The sequence below is a fragment of the Mirounga angustirostris genome, unplaced genomic scaffold (genome assembly GCF_029215605.1).
Source record: "Mirounga angustirostris isolate CCGP_5_RB_7025 unplaced genomic scaffold, mMirAng1.0.hap1 SCAF_17, whole genome shotgun sequence".
Classification (NCBI taxonomy): Eukaryota; Metazoa; Chordata; class Mammalia; order Carnivora; family Phocidae; genus Mirounga; species Mirounga angustirostris.
Genome location: NW_026991725.1, coordinates 353,919 through 377,898, shown reverse-complemented (window position 1 = coordinate 377,898; position 23,980 = coordinate 353,919). Strand labels below are relative to the sequence as shown.

The following is a 23,980-nucleotide window of genomic DNA, read 5'->3' as shown; positions in this document are numbered from 1 at the left end:
TCACAGGCTGCTTTCTAGGCCCCTCCAACTGGGCCCCTGCCTTCCAAAACACCCGTTCTCCAATCTAGAGTCTGCACACTGGCAGTTCTACTCCTGAAGCCCGTGAAGCCTGTCCTCCACTCTACTGCCCACAGGAGAAAGTCCAAATCCCGCCATCTGGCACCCAAGACCCCTCACAGTTTGGCTGACATTTCCAGTCATAAGGGCTACCACACCCTTTCATATGTCCTATGACCAAGTTACACCAGACAATTCATCACACCCTGCTCATGCCAGTCTTTCATGACAACACATTTGCTCTCTCAGCCCAGAACACTGAAGAAAGTGGGCTCTGGGGTTGAATCCTAGGGTTGTGATCTTGGGTGGGTTATGTAACATTTTTGTGTCTCGGTTTCTTCACCTGAGAAATGAAGATAATAGTACTCACCTTCTAGGATCACCATAAAGATCAAATAGGTCCGAACAAGTGGAGTTTAGATTAGCTCCTGGTACAAGGCAGGTGCTCAAAAAGTGTTAGCTGTTGTTGGTATTGATGGACTGAAACTCTCCAAGGTTTAGCTCAGTGTCACTTACATAAAGAATGAATTGTTCCTCCTTCTGCACACACATAAATCTGTCCTAGTGTTTATTTCATTCCCTAGTGATGGAAATTCAACAACTCATCATTGTCCTGACAGAAAACCCAGCTCCTAGTGGGTGTTGATAAATGTGTCAGTCCGTGCTGGGTGCCGCTGAGCCTAGGTACGGTCTCTAGGGCGGCTGTAGTGGTCAGGGTACACTAAGTTATGCTGTGGTAACAAACAAGCCCCAAATCTCAGTGGTGTCAAACATCAAAGGTTTATTTCTTAGTCCCACTGCACGTTGCTCATTCGTTGGTGAGGGTTCTCCGCCACACTGTCCTAACATGGAACCCAAGCTGACAGAGCCCTTCTCTGGGACACGACCAGTCACTGGTGGCAAAAGGAAGGCAATGTGACGCATCACACACGGGCTCCTAAAGGCCCACACAACTGGCCTGAAGGCACAGAACAAGTGGCACACTTCTGCTCACGTTTCACTGGCCAAAGCAATCAGGTGGGAAAGTGCGAGCCTACCGTGTGCCTGTAAGATCCGGACACGGGCAGGCAGTCCTCAAGGCCAGTTCCTCACATGAGGATCGTGCTGGTATCAAACACTTACTGGTACCTTCCAGGAATGACAGCAAAAGCAGTGAGTGGTTTGTGACTTCAGGCTGAAGAAACGAGGCCCTGGGAGCTGTGTTCAACCCCCCTGCAGAGGCCCAGGCCACGTGCAATAAATACCGCAGCAGGGCTCTGAGCTGACAAGCTTGGACGGCACGAGGCTCAGCCCTCAGAGGTAGAGGGGACATGTGGAAAGGGAACAGGGAGTTCCAGCCCCACACTGGGCACTGGGCTGGGCTTCCTGGCCTTGCATCCAGGTTCTCATCTTACGTTGACGGACTCCATCCACAGCACTCTGAGGACGCAAGACAGGCTGCCTCCCCGAAGCCGGAGGACCAATTCCTCCTGACGGACAGGGCTGTTATCTTTTGGCCTATCCCAAGGTGGCTTCTCTCTCATAGGCCTGCCACGGCTCCAAAATAATGGTGTCGACTCATTCTAGCTGAGAGAAAACTCACATGACTTTCCTGAGTGATCTTCAGCCACTTGTCCCGGCAGAACTGCGGGGCAGGCAGGGGTTTTCTATAGTACAACCTACAAATGATCCTCAGGGCTATGTCCAACCTCCCAAACCAAGCTCTGCAGCTATGCCATAATTTACAACAATCCCAAAGAAGACAGGTGTGTCTTATTAAAAGTACAAGTCTCTGGAAGAATGAGCTTTAGTATCTAAAATCCAATCAGCATGGCCAGGCAGATTAATCTAAGAGCTTCGGACAATCACATAATTCATAAAGTGACATTTACAAAGAGACAACAGGACTGCTTCCCAGACTCATAGTTGCCCAGGTGCCTCAGAGTCAGGCCTGCTTGAGGCTTGGGATCACTCTTGGGAGTCTGGAATTAGATGCAGCAATGATGGCTTTCTCCTGGAAGCCATGCCATCCATGTTCATGCCTACCAACTACTGGAAGGTTTAAGATGCTCTGGGATCCCTGCAGGGATGCTGACTCCAGGGGAATGTTTCTGCGAGCCAGGACACATAGTGGCCCAGCAAGGCCTACACCAAGAGAAAGAAAGGCTAGGGCCGCAGGATAAGGGGTTCTCTCTGAGTAAATTGTCCACCCTCTCTGACAGGAGCATGCCCAGCCACATCCCTCTGTTGGAAAGATTCCCAAGAATGTACAGGGCCAAAAACACACTGCTGCCCAGACACACCCTGGAAAGGGGTCCTACTCGTGCCTGGTCAGACTCTTGGGAACAATATGCCTGAATGGTGGGGCCATGCAGCATCCATCTCCCTTGCTGGTCATGCTACGCCCCCTTTCCTTCCCTGCTATGTGCCTTCGAGCCAGTTGTGTTAAGGGTCTGGAGCAGCTCCAGTGCAGCAGGCTCTCCTTGGAAGGGGGAGCACATGGTGAGAAGGCCAGCAGAGACCCCTGCATCTTCATCTCAGCCAGTCTGCTTTACTATCTTGGGCCATACCCTGCCTCAGCTAACCAGCTATGACCAAGGGAGAACAAGAATGGGAGGGGGACTGCAGGGACACATGATACAATCCAGTAGGGAAGGACTTTTCCAACAGTGCATGTGAGCCAAGTCTGGGCTTCATGTCCCAAAATACAATCATCCCAAAAGCTGGAGCGGCAGGGGGGTGGGGGGTGGGGGGCCTTCTTTTCTTACTTGGAGACTTTTTGGTCTCTTTGTCTACAGGTGAATCACAGAAGAGCCTGCTGACCATGATGCTGGGCTACTGTTCCTTTTCTTTCTTTGTCCCTCTCTCTTTTTTCCACATTTACATTTGCGACCAATTCCCAAGTGAGTCTCTTGGAAAGCACTGATTTGGGATCTAGTTGATGAGTCCTGGCTGCATTATTAGAGGATGAAGGTAGGTTCTTGGTCAAGATGGTGCCCTGAAAACAAGCTTTGCTTAAAAGCTGCCCACAAAACTGTCCAGGAAAAGGATGACCCCAAGGTCATGTCAGGAATGTTAGTTAGATAAAATCTGCAACAGTCTTTTGGCGAAAGGATGCACTGACTAAGACTCCCTCTGGTTAAGATTTCTCTGGAGCATGACCACAGCTGCCCCCACAGCTGCGTCCACATCCTGCCCAAAGGACACTGGGAAGGGAAAAGCCCTCTGCACCTCCTGCTTCAGCACCTCATTCCTGGACAGTGCACTCCCACTGCCGATTACCCGCTCCACACCCCACTCCTTGAGCTGTTGAAATGGAAGCATGGAGTGCAAGTTTTGAACAATGCCTCGGCACAGGGCCCGGGTCACGTGCCCCAGGGAGAGATCAGAGGAGGAGATTCTGGTCACTGAGGCCAGCTGGTCCGGCAGGTGCCTCTCGCCCAACACCGTTGGAGTGATAGTTAGGCAGGTGTCTCTTTGCTGTGCAGCTGCCTGGATCATACATGAATACACAGTGGATTCTTCGACCTCTAGACCTTCCAAGAACAGAAAAGACCTGTGTGAGTTCATGCACCCCTTGCTGTAGGCTGAGACAGTATAGAATTCCCAGGGCGCAGCATAGTTGTGTGCCTGGGGTAGGTCCCAAGATTCTGTAGCTGTTCTCCACTCCTAGAGGAAGCCAGTGCTGCTGGCCCAAGAACCACACTTCTGAAATAGAAGGTTCTAGACCAGTGCTTACCAACACTTAAGGGCATAACAATCACCTGAGGAGCTTTTATAAAATGCCTACCCTACCCCACCCCATGGCCAAATCATCAGCATTCTGCAGGCAGGACTAGGACATCAACATTGTTTTTAAAACTTCACAAGTGTTTCCAGAGTGCAGCCAGTGCTGAGAGCCACTACCCCAGTGTCACTGTGAAGTCTCAGTGGCAGCACATTTAACTTACACAAACTCAGCTATACACACTTGGGAATGAGAGAGAGGAAGAGGGAGAAATAATTTAAATATCATAGTCAAAATGTGATCAGCAGAACTCTGGTTAAATATGCCAGAATCAGGGCACCTGGCTGACTCAGTCAGTAGAGCGTGCGACTCTTGATCTCAGGGTTGTGAGTTCGAGCCCTATGTTGGGCATGGAGCCTACTTAAAAAAAAGAAAAGAAAAAAATGCCAGAATGAATATTAGTGTCTTTCCCCTCCCTCTAGAAATTCTACTAAAATCTCAGAAAAATCACATGCTTGATGAATAACCTAGCACATGTGTACAAGTATACAAATCCGTAGGACTGAGTCCTTGGAGAACTGCTGGTTCAAAAGATATGCACATCATAATCGCCCCTTAGAAGCTGGACCAATTTAACTACTACTGCAGTGTATAAGAGGGATTATCTCTCCACATCTTAGGAAACATAGTGCATTGAAAACTTCTAAAAGAATAAAGAATATAAAACCATAAAATTATGGGAAAAAAAGGGAAAGAAGATTAAAAAGAAAGAAAAAAAAAACAGATCAATCAAATAGAAAGCTTTCAAACAGAAAAGCTCCACCTGACTGGCTCAGTCGGTAGAGCGTATGACTTTTGATCTCAGGGTCATGAGTTCAAGCCCCACATTGGGTGTAGAGATTACTTAAATAAATAAAAACTTAAAAAAAAAATAGAAAGCAGAGAGACTGGAGATATGATGATTAAATGCAATGTGGTATCCTGAATTGGATCCTGGAACAGGAAAACGACATTAGTGGAAAACTGTCAAAACCCAAAGAAAGTCTATAGTTAAAAGAAGAAAACAATAAACGATGTGTTTGTATGTCCTTAATAAAAATTCCCAAAAGCATGTTAAGGAAATGTGAAAATAAAGCGTTCTTCCTCGCTGGAAAACATTTGAGCCATGACCCCAGCCTTGGGGGGTACCTGAAGGAAGGAGTCTAGCAGCTGAAGGCCTCAGAGACCTGGCTTCTAGCCCTGTCTCTGCGTCCCTTGGCTTACCACCTCATCCAAATCCACTGTGGGGATTAAATGCTATGAGTTGCCAAATACTCACATCACAGGCTTAGACCCACAGGCCATCAGAGCTGAAAAAACACTGAAGGCAAGGGACTTGCCAAAGCCACATAATGACTTGACAGAGCTGAGAACTGAGGCACTCTCCCGGGTTGCACCACCACTATGCTTATTTAACAAGCAGTTATACCACACTTATTATGGGCCAGACATCATTCTAAGTGCCCTGCAATATAACTCATTTGATCCCCACAGTTATTTAAGGTACATCTAGGATAATCCCTTTCCAGATGAGGAAAGTGAAGAACAGAGGGGACAAGTAACCTGCCCCGAAGCACAAGAAAGTGGCAGAGCTGGGATTCAAACCCAGGCCACCTAGCTTCAGAGTCCCTACTCTAAACCACATGAGGGTGAAACTCCCTGTTTTCTAACTTCTGGAAAATAATGCAAACCTAGGGTATTCTGAATAGAGAGTTTTATTTTTATATCTTATGCTTTAATATTTCCATATCTGGTTAATAAATGTAATGTCTCTTATCTCAACAAACCTTATTGTATTTGCATCTATATATTTTTTAAAGATTTATTTTATTTATTTATTCATTCATTCATTCATTTATTTTAGAGAGGGAGGAGGAGCAGAGGGGGAGAGAGAGAGAGAGAGAGAATCTTGAGCACACTCCCTGCTAAGCACGGAGCCCGACGCTGAGCTTGATCCCACAACCCTGAGATCATGACCTGAGCCAAAATCCAGAGTCAGACACTTAACCAACTGAGCCACCCAGGCACCCCTATTTATTTATTTTAGAGAGAGGGAGAGAGCACACGTGAGCAGGGGAAGGGGCAGAGGGAGAGAGAGAGAGAGAATCCTCAAATAGACTCCATGCCAAGTGCAGAGCCCTACGGGGGGCTGGATCCCAGGACCCCGAGATCATGACCTGGGCCAAAATCAAGAGTCAGATGCTTAACTGACTGAGCCACCCAGGCACCCCAGCATCTATATATTTTTTAATCAAATGACATTATTGTAGAAATTTCTTAAAAGGTTAAGTTACATATAATACTAACCTTCAAAGTCCTCAGTTTCATCAAAACCAGAACCATGAAAATGCAAGGGACTTTTCTTTTTGAAAACATCTTACAGAGAAATTAAATAATATTACCATCTCTTTCAGGGGTAAAAATAACAGTCACTTCTGTGTAATGATAGACCGGTAGGTCAGCTCAGTCAACAACTGATAGAGCCAAACAGTTAAAACAGTATCTAAATACAGGGCTTGCCTGAAGGTTCTGATGACTGGTTCTGCATCTTTTTTTTTTTTTTTTAAGATTTTATTTATTTGACAAAGAGAGACATAGTGAGAGAGGGAACACAAGCAGGGGGAGTGGGAGAGGGAGAAGCAGGCTTCCCCGCAGAGCAGAGAGCCCGATGTGGGGCTCGATCCCAGGACCCTGGGATCATGACCCGAGCTGAAGGCAGACGCTTAACGACTGAGCCACCCAGGCACCCGACTGGTTCTGCATCTTGAAAACCTTTTCTGACACCTTTTGAGGCAAAACAAAATCAGAGTTCTGTTCTCTTAATGACGCATTCCTGAGGGGATCTCAGCCAAGGGGGCAGAATTCCCCTGGCTAGCCGGAAAGCACTGACATGGGTCAGCAACACTTGTCTGCACAAGCAGTGTGAGCTTCCCACGTGCTCCCTACCACCCATGCCTCACCTTGTTAACACGCTGAAAGCTTCCTGGCGTGACCTGATTCAGAGCTCCTACAGGCGGACCAGTGATTTCCCCAGACCTGCATGGCTCACCAGTGATTTCATTTCTACCTTAAGGACTTGGAAAGGGAACCTTTCCTGGAAGGAGGCTACAAGTTTCTCTGCAAATGAAGAGCAGAGAAAGGCCCGATCTAGTCTACCCTGAAGAAAGCAGAAGGGCATCACACTTTTCAGGGATCCCTTCCAACAAAGGGAGTCAGGAACCACTTGCCAGGAATAAATGCTATAAGGATTTTATAATATTGTAAAATACCAGGAGTCTTTTCACTCATCCATGTTTGATCATTTTATTTTCAGCTCTCTGCAGTTATCAGAAAGGGATGGTGAGCTACTGACAAGTAACCAGTGGGCAGGGGAGAGCCAGGAGACCAGTCAATGTTAGAGGAAAAGGTGCTCCCTCAGAAAAAAAGAGGTGACGGCGGCTCAGAAGATGAGAGGAAAAAAGGCTACAGGCCCAGATCCCTAAAGAAGGAAGGGATGTGCTGGAGCCGGGCTGGGTCTGACACACGAATCTAGAAGCTTAAGTAACACCGGCAGCACCAAGACACTGCCACATCGAAAGGCCAAGCGGGGAACACATCACCGTGTGGGCGACACCTTACCTAGATCCGCCATCCATCGGACCAGCATGTGGACAAACGTGGCCAGCACGTTGCCCCCATTGAGTGACGCTGCCACCGCCAGGTAGATCCTGTCGAAGTACGGGAAGTAGGTGACTGGAGCCGCAGGGTCTGGAGTCTGCGCCGGCTGGAATCCTGAAGGCATGGAGGTTGCCAACTGAACTGAGGTGCTGATGTTGAGAACTGGGGTCCAAGGGAAGCAGAAGTTAGGCCTGTCCGGCCGAGTCAGAGGTCACAGGTCACAAGAGGGAAGGGGAGAGTGTGCTGGTTTACCAAAAAAATGTCGTCAAAATCTTTGAGACCCCTCCTTTCAGGAGGTAGAGCCGAACTTCCCCCACCCCCTGAGTGTAGGCTAGACTTGGGGACTTGCTTCTAATTGAGAAAATAAAGCAGAAGTGACCCTGTGTGACTTTGGAGCCCAGGTCATAAAAAGGCACTGCAGCTTCTGTCTTGATCACTTGCTCTGAGGGGAGGCAGGCACCATGTCATGAGCAGCCCTGCGGAGAGGTCCATGTGGCAAAAAACTGAGGCCTCCTGCCAAAAGCTACATAAATGAGCTGAGAAGTAGATCCACCAGGCCTGGTCAAGCCTTTGGATGCCTGCAGACCCAGCTAAGCAACAGCTCAACTGCAATTCCAGGAGGGACCTTAAACCAGACCATCCAGCAACATCCAGATTCCTGACTCTCAGAAACTACGAGAGATAATAAATGTTTGCTGCTTTAGGCTACTAAGTGATTTGTTACACAGCAATAGACAACGATGTACAGATAGTAAGACCTCCCTCAGCCCAAGTATTTGACTCTCTGGGGAGGTTTCATTCATTTTCAGCAAGTGCCACCTCCTTCTCATATCCATGGTGTTTTTCTTAACCTCCTCCACCAGCAGGGGAAAAGCTCCCAGACTCAGCACAGAGGGGATGATTTTCTCCTCTGGATTGAGACCAGGGCCTATGGACTACCCTGGAAGTCTCTTCTCTTCCATTTCTCACAAGACCTGGCCAAAAAGCCTGTTCTTCTCAGTCTGTTGGGGTCTGAAATAACTGAGATCAGCATGTAACTCCCCTACGTACTAGGAATTTGGAAGCTAGGAGACTGAAAACAATCTTGGAAAGCCAATAACCTTTACTTTCTGCCACATCAAGCCTTTCACTATGACTCTATACCAGAAGCAACATGCCCTCCACCTGTCCCCTCAAGTGGGGGTGTCAAGGATGGAGGCCACCCGACTTTGCCCATGGACACAGAACAAGTGAGCACTGCCAGCAGACCCAGTCTGGAACCAGAGACTACAACCAGCTCAGTGAAGAGGGAGCCTAATACCTACTTTCTTCCCATTTGACTAGCCCCTCACTTACTACAGAGAAAGCACATTTACATCCAGGCACAGGACAGCCCTCTGTCAAGGGAACAGCCTACGATTTGAAAACCACCAAGGTAGAAAGAGCCAGGCTCTTTATAGGCACCATCCCAGTGTGTCACCACAACTGTCCCATGAGAAACATATCATTGCCCTCATTTTGGATGATGACAAGGGCTCAGGAAAAAAAGCAACCTGTCCAAGGTCACACCAAAGGAGAAGAGGGGCTAAATTCTCACCCAGGCCAGTGGGCTGGACTCCAAAGTCCACGTGAGTTCCCTGACATTCATACTTTGAGATGAAGGGATATAGGCAAGAGATGATGTATTAGGAAAATTAAAAGTCACAGAATAAATTTAGCATATTTTCCTGAAGCATTGATTTTAGTTTCACTCATTTGTGGAACATAAGCAATAGCACAGAGGGCCACAGGGAAGGGAGGGAAAACTGCAGGGGGAGAAATCAGAAAGGGAGATGAACCATGAGAGACTCTGGACCCGGGGAAATGAACTGAGGGTCTCAGAGGGGAGGGGTAACCGGATGATGGGTACTGAGGAGGACACGGGTTGTGATGAGCACTGGGTGTTATATGTAACTAATGAATCACTGAACACTACATCATCAAAAAACTAATGATGTACTAATGATGTAATGTATGGGGATTAACATAACATAAAAAAAAAAAACTAATGATGTACTATACAGTGGCTAACTGAACATAATAAAAAAGATAAAAAAGGGGGCTGCTGACATATGAAAAAAAAACTGGGGAGAAAAGGTTTTGAACAACTGTTGGCCTTAAAAGATTTTATCACATATATGTGCAAACAAAATAGGTAGAATTTCACTTTCCCTCTCAGCTAATTTTGAAATTATGAATTTTATGAATAATGTTGCTAAGAACATCTTTGTGAAGTGTTTGTGTGGACATGTGTCCAGTTCTCTTGGGTGTGCACCTGGGAGTGGAAATGCTAGGTCGGATGCTAACTCCATGTTTCACTTTTGAGGAACTGCCAGACTGTTTTCCAAAGGGGCTATAGCATTTTACAATCCCAGTAGCATGTTCTTACATTTTTAATGGTTGAGAAGAAATCAAAAGGAGAAGAAAATTTCATGACACATGAAAACACTATGAAATTCGTATTTTAGTGTCTATAAATGAAGTTTTACTGAAACACAGCTATACCCCTATTCATTCATGTATTAGCTATGACTGCTTCACGCTTCAGCAGAGTTGAGCTGTTAGGACAGAAACTATATGGCTTACAAAGCCTAAAATATTTACTATCTGGCCCTTTACAGAAAAAGTTTACCAAGCCCTGCCCTAGACTCCGGCCTCCACCTCACTGTGACTCTCTTACCCTGAATGCAGAAAGACTGCACTCCTCATCAGATCGGATGGAACTTCCATTGACAAAGACACAATAACAAAAAACCCTCATCTACTAATCTACTTTTTGGGTCATGGAGTTATGTAGAAATCAGCCAACTAGAGAGAGTCAATTCCCTTACCTGGCCCTAAGGAAGAAAAACACAGACTGTGGTCAGGGACAGAACTTGCCCTGCTGGATTGTAAGCTCCAGGAGGGGCTTCACCCGCAGGAAGGAGGCGGTTATTCATGTTCACGGAATAGCGATCAATGGGATGCTGAGGCTGCTGGTTACGGGTGCCCCTTGGGCCCTCACACAGAGCTGGAGCTTAGGAGGCACCAGCAGAAGTCTGAGGAGCCAACAAAAGCAAGACTTACCTGCATCTGTCCTTTTGGCCATACAGGAATAGACGGAGGCCTGTAAATCACCCAAGGCCACGCCCACCCGTGTCCCCTGTGGGATTTCAAACCAGGCATGGGAAGTTCTGCCCGCCACACTGCCGGCCTCGGCGATGTCTGGGAGCAGGTGCATGGGAAAGCCTGAGGCCCTCAATCTGCAATCCAAAAATGGACAGTACATTTACCCGGAGCTGGATTTTTGGGTCTTTGTTGCTTCCAGGAAGCTCAATGAAGGAAAACCCTACAGGACACACATACAAGAAGGGAGGATAGAATCCAGTGTTTTGACAGAGGGCCTCTGTGGCTTTTTTTAAACAATGAGAAACAGACTTGCATTTTTTAAAAAGTGAACACTGGCTTTCAAAAGCTTGGGATTGGCCTTCCAGGGGCGAAAGCCACCAGTTTAAGCAGGGGTGATCAGGAAGAGTTAGAAAGAGCCAGATGTCACCACTATCCAGCCTTCTGTGTTTGAAGGGAACATACTCTGCAAAGGGAGACAGAGTTTCAGCACACAGTCATAGTCAGTTAGCACCGGCCAAACCAAAGTCAGACCCATCACTCTCCTGAACACCAACTGCATTCATCACTCGGGGTTAGTAAACAGGGGACTGTCAATTTTACACAACATGCTAGAAAGTCCTTTACCTGAACTACCAGGTGCTTTTTGTTTTTTTTACAGAGCTCAGAATTTGGACCCTGAAGGAAGTGAACTTAGAGGGCACAGGATTCCTGGATCTGAAATGGCAAACAATTCCTTAAAAAGAACTTTAAAAGACATCCCTCAAGACTACTACTTTCACTTCTTAACCTTATTTTAAAATTCATTACACTGACAGTTGTTCTTTGAAATCTGCAGGCTCGGTCCGAGTCACAGAGAACGGGGGAGCCCAACCTGGGTCTGGGCAGCTGTAGGGGAGCAGGACAGCAGGGTGTAAGAGGTGTCCCCCTCCGAGGGTTCACTTACAGCCAGGCCCACCCTTGCCTGGTGACTGGACAGGCTGAGGGGCAGGGGAACCTGATTCCTAGGCTCTTGGAATCCTCCACTATTGTTCCCAAATGGGAAAGCCCCACTAAATCCCTCACATTCGAGATTCTGGCCGTTAGCCTGGAGCCAGCTTGCAAGGATATACTCACATTTCCAAGTTCCAGCTTTGGCTCTGAGTGTTGAAATATCCCCAGCTAGCAGCATTCTGGTCGCACATCAGGGATCTTGGCAAGCCACACAGCATGGCAACCACATAGTCATGGATGGTGCCAGCAGCATCGTAGGACCTCAGGAACTCTGGGCTAGTTTTCATATCAAAAACAATTCAACGTAGTCTAATAGCAATTTGCAAGCCTGTACCACACCTAGCTGCAGGCAGTGGACTCGACATGGCATAGCTGGGTGGCAGCAAGCACCCCACATGCTGAACTTCCCAGGGTGAGGACCTCCCAGCCACTCACAGCAAAGCTGGCTGGAGTCGGCCTTCAGGGACTGGTCTCAGGGGAGGATGCACCACGCTTGAGAAAGCAGGACACTGGCTGTTCTCAGCAGCCCTGACCCCACCGTGAACTTACCATGGAACCCTTGGAAAGTCCCCTGCCCTCTCTGCCTTTTTCTTTCCCCCTCTGGTTTAGAATCAGATAACCAACAAAGAGCCTTCCGAGAAATGAAGCAGTTCTAGACCAAGTCTAGGTCTTGCGACCACACCCTGTGCCAGGCCACCTCACTGAGGGATGCTCCAGCAGGTGGAGTGATGCTGACCGGCGGGAGGTACAGTCCCCTGGCCACTCTCGTTTCCCTGGAAATTCAGCACCCGATTCAAAAATCAGTTGTCCATACCTATTCTTCAAAAGCCAGAAGATGGTTGCACAGCCAAACCCTGAGGCCACACTGAGATGGGACTCTGGCTGGGGCAAAGAAGCCAGGAACCCACTGCTACACCGGCCATCCTGCCATGTGACCAGGTGGCTCACGGCTCTGGGCTCAAACACAGGAGAGGGCCCTCCCTCTGTCCATTCACAGCCTGGAACAAAGGAAATTACCAAAAACAGAGAAAAGAACATCTGACCAGCAGCAACATGTCCTTGAGAGCACTCTGCTAGTGAGGTTACAGCAATGATAATACTTCACTCACGCACGTGGGTTCTGATATCAGAGCACCTGGCTCCACCACCAATGGCTGTGTGACTCAGGCCAAGTCACCTACTCCCTCCATTTATCCCACTTCTTCTGTGTTCCCTTTAATTCATTTTTTTAAAGTTGATATTATATCCCCTCCCACCCTGTCAGAAAAGAAATTTGGCACACTCAAGTCCCCTAGTCTCTGTCCTTCCAACCCTTATCATGATAATATTAGCTAGACTTGATTCTGGATGATGATGGATATATTTTCTCTTTTCCTTTGGTCTTAGCTAATTGATTTTAGACATCAACTTTACTCAGGAATCTGGCCATCTTTACTTAATTTATCTCATTGATCTCTTAAAATCTAGATTTTTTTTTCTCTGCTCTTATTTAAATATTTTACCCCAAACTAGTTCCAGTGTAGTTCGTTCTGTGGCAAAGCATCTAGAAGCCTCCATGGCTCAGGATATTTTTGAAGGATGGCTGTGATATTCTAGGTTCTAAGTTCCCTTTCTTCAATACTTAAAAACACTTTGTAGATTTGTGATAGACTGCCACAAATTCCTTGCTACTCCTCCCATTAAGGGGTAGAGTCTAAATCCTCTTTCCTTGAATCTAGGCTGGCCTTGATGATTTGCGAGAGCAAGAGAATGTGGGGGGAGTGACATCCTAGGACTGCCAAGGCTAGGTCATAAGAAGACTTGCAGTTCCCACCAGAGTCTCCTGGAGCACTCACTCTGGGGGAAGCCAGCCACCAGGTAAGAAGTCCCACTACCCTGAGGCTACCATGCTAGAGAAACTATGTGGAGAAATCACATGCAGGCATCTAGCAGGTCATCCTCAGCTGAGTCTAGCCTTCCAGCCTTCCCCACCAAGGCATCAGGCACTGAGTAGAGCCGCTCTGGAACCCTCCAGACCAGTCTGTCCACAAGATGAATACTCCCAGGCAGCCTCTGTCAACCCCATGTAGAGCAGCTCAATCCAATATGTAGAAGTAGATCATACAAGATATGATAAAATAGTTGCTGTTTTAAGTCATGGAGTTTTGGAGGTAGTCTGTTATGCAACAATAGAAAACCAAAATGTGATTCCATTGCATTTTTACATAGAATGTTGCTGTTGAAAACTATCTAGTCAATCTGCTTCTAATTTTTATATAGGATCTGGTTTTTCACTCTGTAAGCTTTTGGAATTTTCTTTGTCTCTGAAATCCTTAAAAGTTCACTATAATATATCCAGCTATGAGGTTTTCCTTCTCTCTCTTCTATTGACATTCTATGGGCACCTTTGGTCCAGACTGTTATATCTTATTTTGTCAATTATGGTAAGTAAATTTTCTCCATTAATTCTCCAAATATTTCCTCCTCTACCACTGTTATTTTTCCTTTTCTGGATCTCCTAGTATTCAGATGCTAGCACTTCTACTTGTATCTTCAATATCTCTTACCTTTTGTTTTATATTTTCTACTTCTTTGTGCTTTTCTTCTTCCTTCTGAGAGGTTTCCTAAATTTGCATCTTTCATTCTCTAATTTGTTCTGAAGTTCTATCCATTCTTTTATTAATCCCATCTATTACATTCTTTATTTCAACCATTATATTTTTTATACCTAATATTTCTGCTTGTTTTTTATGTTTTCTTCTTATTGTTTCTTGCTAATATTCTCCTTTCGTATATTTTAGTATGTATATCAGGCTAACTTTAAATGCTTAGACTGTCCATTCTAATAGTTTTGCTTCTGAAAGAATCTCCATCTGGGGTTCCTGGGTGGCTCCGAGAGCATCCAGCTCTTGGTTTCAGCTCAGGTCATGATCTCATGGGTCATGGGATCAAGCCCCATATCAGGCTCTGAGCTCAGCGGGCAGTCTACTTGAAGATTCTCTCCTTCTGCCCCTTTCCCCACTCACACTTGCTCCCTCTCCCTCTCTCCCTCTCTAAAATAAATTAAAAAATAAATCTTAAAAAAAAAATCTCCATCAAATCACCCAGCACATTTTTTTCTTATGAAACAGCTGTGAACTTGAAACATCTTATTGTCCTGGTCCCTGAACTCATTTTGTTCTGGGAGTATTGGCTACTCTGTCGGGCAGTGTAAATGAGCCAGACCTCAGTCCTTGCCAGCTCCCAAAGGTCTGGGGAGGATGGATGAGACCTGGGGTGAATCCACAGCTAACCCACCCCACCCTGAAAAACATCTCTTCGGGTCAGGGCTTCCACTCTGCCCCCCAGGATGAAACAATGTTTTGAGGATCCTTAGATTATAGGTCACCAGCCCTGTGATTTGAGGAGAGACACCTGCTTTTCTCCACTGCCTTGATTTTATTCCTGAAGACACCTCGCTATGGACAAGGTGCTGCTTGTCCCAAAGCCATGACAATCCAGGGGAACCAGCAGTTCCTTATCCTCCCACAGGCAAGGCTGGTTGCATCTTGCCCTACACCCAAACCATCAACCTACACACACCAACTCCAAGTAGCCCCATCACCCTAGGTTCTCTCACAGTGTTCTCCCCTTTCCTTGGTGTTTTTCTCTTACGATTCTTCTGAAACCAATCTTGGGGGAGAGAGCCAACAATCAAGCTAGTTCAGCAGCTTGGTGGCAAGTGTATCTGGAAGTCCAGGGGTGGAGGACACTTATAACTCTTTCCCGGGTCTGGTATCTCTTCCTGCCATGTGTTGACTTTACTGTCAAACTAGTAGCAAGGGGAAGGGTTAGATTAGGGTTAGGGTGTGTTGTGCGTGTTGTGTGTATAGGGTTGTGTGTATTAAATGAGTTAACACATGTAAAGCATTTAGAACAGTATCTGACACAGTGAGGACTCAATTAATGTTAGTGATGATAATAATGAAAATGAACCTTTTCCTTCTAAACTGTCCATGGTCTAAGACTTCCAACAGTCTTAAAGAAAGAGAATACACCCCCCTACATATCTTTTGTTCTTTCCTCTCCTCATACAAGGGAGATTTCTCACACTTCCACACAATATTAATATAACCATTGCAGCAGAATGGGAAAAGAATGTTGACATTAAGTGCCAGTTGAGAAAAGTTATCAGCAGCAAGAACACTCCAGACCCAATGGACAGAGATGGGAATCTGGCTCCATGTGACATGAGGCGGCCTCCAGATGAGAACAATGCCTGCCAGAAGCAAAGCAGGGCAAAGCCCCACAGGCAGCTGTTTCATGGCTATGTCTGATCTCAAGTCCCAGATTTAGGAGCCAAAACCATTACATTTTCTTATAAATACATTCATTAAGAACCAAAGAAAGAGGGGCGCCTGGGTGGCTCAGTTGTCAAGCGTCTGCCTTCAGCTCAGGTCATGATCCCAGGGTCCTGGGATCGAGCCCCGCATCGGGCTCCCTGCTCAGCGGAGAGCCTGCTTCTCCCTCTCCCACTCCCCCTGCTTCTGTTCCCTCTCTCGCTGTGTCTTTCTCTGTCAAATAAATAAATAAAATCTTAAAAAAAAAAAAAGAACCAAAGAAAGAGACTTAACTGCCCCTCCCCCGGGTTCCAGGCCACAAAACATCCATCCATTTATTCATTCATTCATTCATACTTGCATGATTGAATGACATGTGTATTAAATATCTAATATGTATTAGGCACTGGTTCTAGTCCCTGAGAATACAGCAATGATCAAGGGGAAGTCACTACTTTCATAAAGCTTATCCACTAGGGCTATAGAATATAAACAAGCAAATATATAATACCAGATACTTTCCATTGCTGTGAAGAAATATACAGCAGTGATAGATATTTGGAGGGTGATCAGGGAAGTCCTCTCTAAGGAGGAGGGACCTGAATGGAGTAAGGAAGTGAGCCATAAGAATGTCTAGGGACACAGGCTGCAGGTAGATGGGTCAGGGCAAAGGATCTAAGGGATCTTGTCAGTCTCTGCTTGGTATCCCTGGCCAACAGCCAGAAAAGCAGAGGCACGTTACAGATCATGCACCTAAAGCACATTAAGTTTTACTTGGGGTGAAGGGCTCCTCAAAGCAGTGCACCTTCATAACTGTATACTACATCTGTACTTAAACTTCGAGCTGGATTCTTATCCCAGCCCTAAACCTGGATCTCCGCAGCTTTCTTCCAACCCCTGTATCTGCTTCAAAACTCTGGTCCTTTTTCAAAAAAACAAAAAAAAATTTGGACTACCATTTTTATTTTGTTTGTATTATAAAACAAATATGGAGGTCTTACCATGTACCAGGTAGTGTTCAAAGCACTTCAAAAGTATTAATTCACTGAATCTACATAATAGCCTTATCACATAGGTATGATAATTAGTCCCTTTGTACAAGAAAAATGAAGCACAGAAAAGTTAAAAAAAAAATTGCCAAAGGTCACATAGCTACTAAGTGGTAGAACCAGGATTCTCAGTATAAGATGTTCAGATATTAAAGATAATTCTCAGTATAAGATGTTCAGGTACTACAGATAAAGCCAAAGGCCTGCTTATATCCCCACCTGGGTCCCAGCCCCCTTCCTGTCCCTGTTCGCCCTTGTGGGTAACCATCTAAATAAAGTTTTTACACTGGCACAACATACTGGGTTCGGTTTGGTTGACTTTATTTTGTTTTTGTCTGTTTTTTAAAAACAAATAGCACTATACTGTATTTCTTTTTCTAGGCGTTGTTTTTATCACCCACCGAATGTTCTGGAGTTCCTTCCATGTCAGTATATATGAATGCACTTATTCTTTCTAACTACTGCAGATCCTGCAGCATGGGCACACCAACATTTATCCATCCATTCCCCTGAGGTTAAATGCCAGCTTTCACTACCATAACAAGAAGGCAAGGAACAACCGTGAGTAGGCATCCTTACGCACATCCACGTGCAAGTAATTTTCCTGAGCAGACTCCCAGTAGCAGAGCTGCTGAGTCATAGCAGCTCTCTTATTTTTAACAGGCCCCATCAAGCGGCCCTCCAAACGACTATGCTAATTTACACTGCTACCAGCCATATTTAAAAGAACCAATTTTCCACCCCATCTGCCAACTCTTGGCATTTTCAGACTTCGATTTCTTATAATCCAGTGGGTGGGAAATGATTTCTCTTTGTTGTTTTCATCTGCACTGCCCTAATTACTAATGACATCAAGCATCTCTTCATGTGCTTATTAGCCACTTGTATTTCCTCTTCTAGGAACTGCCCGTCTCGGTATCCTTTGCCCATTTTCCACAGAGCCACTTGTCCTTTCTTTGTTCTTGGTTTTTTATTATATACCCATATTCACACTGGCAAATGTTTTCTCCTAGTCGGCTGCTTGCCTTTTAGCTTGGTTTTATGATCCCCACTTCTCTCCTGCTCTTACTGAGCCTGGAAATGGAGTCTATGGGCATAACCACAGGCCTCTCAGAACATATTCTGCCTTTCCTCTCCGCCCGCTGGCTGGCCTGTGCCCTTGTGGAAGCAATTAGCTCTCTGCTCAGCTCACCGGTGCCTGTCTGTATCGATGGCCTTGATTGTGCCCTGGAGGATGAGGGCTTCGTCTGCTCATATCTATGTCTCCCGTGGGGTCTAGCATGGAGCCTTATATGTTGTAGGTACCGAAGCCAAACTAATCTATGGCCACCATTAAAAACACAATGACTTGATCCCAAATATGATTCACTCTACTCTACTAAGCAAGTATTATCATCGTCAAAGAGTGGCTTCCCTCCTTCCCAGAAGCAGAAAACAAAACAAGGAGGCATGTGGGCTGGCTCAATGAAATATTAAGCAGCTCTCTCCAACAATGTGGGCAATGGTTTGTGTGGTTGTTACAGAGTCCAGGAAACGAGCAGAAAGGGAGGTGTATGACCAGACCACAATCTTTAGATCTCTGTTGTCCTCTTTGGGAAGGATTTTAGTATTAAAAGGACATTTATTCTCATTAATGCAAAATTAAGGAGTTTAAAAAGCTTTTACAACCTAGACTCCCTCTGAGAGGCCAGCTCTAACACCCTAATCAGCCTTCTCCTCCAACTACTAATTAGAGCCAAGCAGCTCCTGTGGTTCCCAAACAGCCTGACAACAGGCAGACAAGAAGGAGGGAAGGAGCAAGAGATCCTGCACTGGCTTCTACAGTCACCCAGGCCCTCCTGGGGACTGATCAAAGGATGCATCGCTAGACACCTGTCCCACTGCTGAGAGGCAGGTCACCACTCACTTGGCCCAGGAGAACTGGAATTACTAACTCTCCAGGCAAAAAGGGGTGAATCCAATGTTCAAATCCCCTGAACTACAGCCCCCAAAGTAGCCATCCATCCTCTACTTAAATACCTGCCGTAAAATGTTGGTAGCTTTGAAAGTGGGTGATGGGTATGTGTCAGTTCATAATATTCTCCCTACTTTTATGTCTGTATAGAATTTTTTAATAGCTAAAAAAAGGCTTTTTAATGCTTGCTGTAACAGGAACTCATAACATCCTAATCCTTCCTTGGACATTCTTTTGGGAAGTTCCTCCCTTCATTGAGCTACTGCACCCACCTACAGCTCTGGTCCTCCTAGAGGCCTTTAAGAGCTCAGTGTCTAAAGTCAGACCAACCTGGGTTCAAAAGCTGGAGTCACCACTTGCTGCCATTTGACCCTCAGTATATTAACTTCTCTGAACCTCCACTTTTCATCTGCACAATGAGGACAACAATGTAACCTACATCATAAAGATGTTGGGAAAGTTTGATGAGATCATACAGGTAACACCTTTAGCCCAGCACCAAGCATGTAAAGTACTCATTGTTATTTTGCTGGCTTAATAAGCCTCCTCCTGGAGGCCAAACAGAACAGGTCACCTACCTCTGCGTGTGGCAGACCTGATAGAAGACGACCAACTAAATAATACTCAGCACCTTGAGCCCATAAAAAGGATGCCCTGAAATTTAAAAATCACAAACATCTGTGATTATGGCAAACAACAAACATTATGCCCAAATTCAAGTTTCCTCTGTGTCTTGGCATCTCCTTCAACTACACTAATCTTTAGTTGTCTGCATTTGATGCTCTGAGACACCAACAGAAATAAAGAGAAATCTGTGGAAAATCCACTCCACTGAATCCTACAGAGAATCTGAGAGAACTCACTTTTCCCTCACCCTGTTTATGGACAGTGCGTGAGTGGAGAGTTCGCTTACTCATTACACATTTGTACAAGAAAGGATGCACACAAAATACAAGAGGCAGTGTAGGCCACTTTGTTCCCACTTCAGGGTGACCTGATCCTTCAGAGGAGAGCCCTCTGCAGCATTTTGCTATCCCACAGTGATTGCTAGGAGCACATAATCATCCCCAGGGCCCAGCATACCTTGGCCTGTTTTCCAAAACATGACTCCATGCATTTGTCCTGCAACTCCAATGCCACAGACGTCCTGGAGCAGCTGCCGAGGAAGCGCAGCAAGGCACTCATTTAGGGCTTGGATGATCCTGCTCACATCCTGCTCCTGCCCCTGGAAACAGAACAGGACATGGTGGGCAGGGGCCCACAGACAGGAGGGGGGAGGAAAGAGGCCTCCAGGAGTTTCCTGAGTAGTAGCTGCAGAGCTAATTGCACTGGGGTCCCTTCCAGGACCCGCTGACTGGCCTCAGGGGTGCCATGTGGGACTGAGGGTTCTCCACCACCTCCAGTAGGGCCTGGAGCAGGAATGTGGTGATCAAGACTCCACTCCCTCCCCGCACAGGTGAGGCGCTGCTGTGGATTAGGTTCAGAAATGGCCAAGGCTCTGCCCCTCCACTGTGGGAGAGTCTGAGCTGGGGAAAGCACTGCTTCTGCCATAGAGGAATGGACAGTCTAGCAGGAAGGATAGCAAAACACAGGAAAGACCGTAACGTAAGAAGAAGTTAAGGGTCTATCACAAGGCACACAGAAGGTTGGGGTAAGGGAAGGATGGAACATAGCAGGGAGGAACCTGGCAGGAAAGTTGTAGCCAAGCAAGGCCTCATGGACTAAAGCACTTTAGGACAAGCTCTAGCGTTTGCTTCTACTTAGACTTTAGTTCATCCATGTGGCAAACATTTCCTGAGTGTCTTTAGGGCCAGGCCTTAGACTTGGAAACAAAACACCCACTAGGCAAGGCAGGCAAGGAGGTAATGTCGAGAATACCTGGGCAGAGCGCCAGGGAGATGGTCCATGCAAGGGCTGGCGGCAGATGAGGCTATAAAAGAGGACAGGCTGAGCCCAGTGGGGGACCTCGAGCCCCAGGGTGAGGGGCTCCTCCTAAAGCCAATGGGGAGCACCTCGGGCTTTCTGAATGGGACAGTACCATCATCGGAAGGTTAATTAGGCAATGGTATAAGGTACCCAGAGAGAGACTGATAGTATAGAGAGATTTTGGGGGGGTGGAAATGAGATTCAAGAAAGTCAGGACCATCCTTTCCTGATTTGCCTTTTCTTCTGATTTGCTGCCTCCTTAAGAATTTCTCTAGGCAGAATAACCTTGAAAAACAAAGTCATGAGAAATAAGGAGAATCAAACAGCATACTATTATCTATAAGTCAGATGGTCCTAAGAGACAAAAATATGAATAGAATGCAGGATTTGAAAAAGGTTAAAGGTCTCTGGAATCAGAAGCGAAAACACATTTAGGTATCTTAGAGATAATGAAATGCCAAAACCAATTAAGCAGTATATCCAAATGGGTGGGAGGTCCAGACTAATATAACTTTAAAAGTAGGTGACTCACACCAAAAAACATTTAGGTTCCATGACCATCTCTTCTTTCAAATTATGAAGTCCCTGTTAAAGACTAGAAATCGGACTCCAAGATCCCATCCCCTCCCAGGAGATGCCTCTAATAAGTAAGAAGTCTCAAAAAGCTAAGGAGGCCACCACAAAATATACACTTGGAAAAGAAACCCAGATGACATAATTGTTTTCTCAATGATTAAGTAGATTTCGAGTAGACTCCACAGCCAGTGTGGAGCCCAACGTGGGGCTTGAACTCATGACCTTGAGATCAAGACCTGAGCTGAGATCAAAAGTTGAACGCTTAGCCAACTGCGCCCCATGATTAAGTAGATATCAAAGAATTCAAAATCAAGAATTAAATATGCATGTTTAAAAGAGTCATACCTATCTGATTAACATTTGTGCTTAAAGAAACTTCTGAGTATTTGGTATTTTAGGTAAATTTATATGTTTAAGAGAATTTGGCCTAGGTTACCTCTGTAATCGAGTAACTGATCTAGATTTGTGATTATAAATTCAAATCTCACTACTGTACATTTATAAAAGGATTTTAAACATACAAAACATTTAAAGTTTACATAGCTATCCATTTAACTTATTAGATTTACAAGAATTATTTAAGTGTTCTGAAAAGCTTTGGGTCAGGCAACTACAATACGTATATGTGTGTGTGTGTGTGTGTGTGTGTATAACTAATGTGTAACTAAGGTACTTAACTGAAATGGCATTAAGTATTATTCAAAGATCCTCAAAAATGATAGTTACATGTTAGACTTATAAATGGAAACAGCTTTATAGGCTAAATTTAAAAGCTTAAGAACTAGGGTTCTGAATTTAATAAATTGAATACTTATTTTTATTTCAACCAAAGTAAAATGTTTCTGGCACACAAATTATCTCAAGGCACAAAATAACCTTATACTTAACAACTAGAAGGACCCACGGAAAACTCAAGCCCCAGGCGAGCCAGCCCAAGGCAGAACGCAGCCTTCGCCTCCTTGGGACAAACCCCTCACTTGCCCTGTCAGTCTGCCGGCCTTGGGCAGGGGCAGTTCTAGGCTCCAAACAAGCATGAATAAAGGAGCAGAAAAAAAGGAAGGTGAGGATGGGTAGGATGGGGGAAGGAGTGCAAAGACAGCACAAACCATTTTCCTGAGGATGCAGCCCCAGATTCTAATAGGACTCTTTATATATGGGAGAGACTATGGCAGAACTGACTGTTGGGCAGTGAGAGACCAGCAGAGAGGTGGTGCATGGCTGTGCACCTGAATTGAGATGTGTTGGGAGTATAAAATACATACCAGACTTCAGGTTTAATATGAAAAACTACACAATATCTTATTAATAGTTTTATATTATTATATATTGAAATGATAGTACATTGGATATATTGGACTAAACTAAATATGCAATTAAAATTAATTTCAAATGTTACTTTTAATACTAGAAAACTGGAAATTACAGGTGTGGGTCACATTTGTGGCTAGAATTCCTTTTGGATGCTGCTGAAGAATTCCCACACAGCCTCAGACGGTGTGTCCACCCAAGACAGAGGAGCCACTGTTTCAAATGGGCCCAGGGTGGGTGAGTTGCGAGGGTGGGGATAGTGGAGGAGGGAAATGGGCCAGGTGGAAGTGAAGACAAGGGGGCAGTGAGTGTTCAGCAATTAGTTTGAGTTTTAGTGGTGAGTGTGATCAGGGAGTAGCTCTCAGACAGTGGGCATACCCACAATGTAACAGGAAAAGTGCTGCCCCCATTCCTTGGTTCAGAATATTCATCCCTCTACAACCAAATCAAATCCTAAAACTTTAGATTTGAGAAAGAACTTAGAAACCCATTCAACCTTCCTCCCCCACACCCCTCTTTACAGATGAGGAAACTGAGGCCTAGAAAGAAGAAATTAGTAACTCAGAAAGGGTCACAGAGATTCCCTCAAAAATCCTGATATTTTAAAGTTGCAAATACCTAAAAGCCTGACTTTCCATACAGCTGCCAAGCTTGACCTTGGTGTATACACTACTTCTTAAGAGTAAAAAGTATGGAAGGAAAAGGAAAGGACAGAGTCATCAGGCATTTCTGTAGCTCAGTGGTCCTCACCCCAGGGGTGATGTTTGTCCCCTGGGGTACATTTGGCAAAATGGAAACATTTTGGGGTGTCACAACTGGGTAGAAGGGTCTATTGGCATGTAGTAGATAAAGGCCAGGGATACTGCTGAATATCCTACAACGCACAGGACATCTCCCCACAACAAAGAATCATCTAACCCAAGGTATCAACAGTGCCAAGGTTGAGAAATCCTGCTATAGATTAAATTACAGCAATACTGTTTGTCCCAGAGCACAAAACACCTGTGGAGGATGCAAGGGGGGGCTATTCCTGGCCTCTCCTAAACCCCTCATTAGGCAGGTGTGGCACATGGTGTGCCTGTAAACACAGAACAGCCTGCTGAATGCTGTGGGAAGCGGGGAAAGTAGTTTTCAAGAAGTGACCCTATTTCGGGGCCCCTGGGTGGCTCAGTTGGTTAAGCATCCAACTCTTGATCTCAAGCCCAGGTCTTGATCTCAGGGTTGTGAGTTCAAGCCCCGCACTGGGCTCCACGCTGAGCAGGAAGCCTACTTAGAAAAAAAAAAAAAAAAAAAA

The 23,980-nt window shown here is 45.6% G+C and overlaps 1 protein-coding gene across 1 annotated transcript in view; it reads right to left on the bottom strand.

Annotated features, from left to right (window-relative positions):
* Positions 1-818: 818 nt before the first annotated feature.
* Positions 819-23,980, bottom strand: part of SHPK (sedoheptulokinase) — a 24,966-nt gene continuing 1,804 nt past the window's right edge. The window contains exons 2-7 of the mRNA XM_045889659.3: positions 19,960-20,101; positions 12,390-12,573; positions 11,699-11,851; positions 10,544-10,719; positions 7,421-7,621; positions 819-3,572 (exon numbers count right to left, since the gene is read on the bottom strand). Coding sequence (XP_045745615.2) covers positions 3,160-3,572; positions 7,421-7,621; positions 10,544-10,719; positions 11,699-11,851; positions 12,390-12,573; positions 19,960-20,101 — 1,269 coding nt within the window. The 3' untranslated portion in view covers positions 819-3,159. The remainder of the gene's footprint in view (positions 3,573-7,420; positions 7,622-10,543; positions 10,720-11,698; positions 11,852-12,389; positions 12,574-19,959; positions 20,102-23,980) is intronic.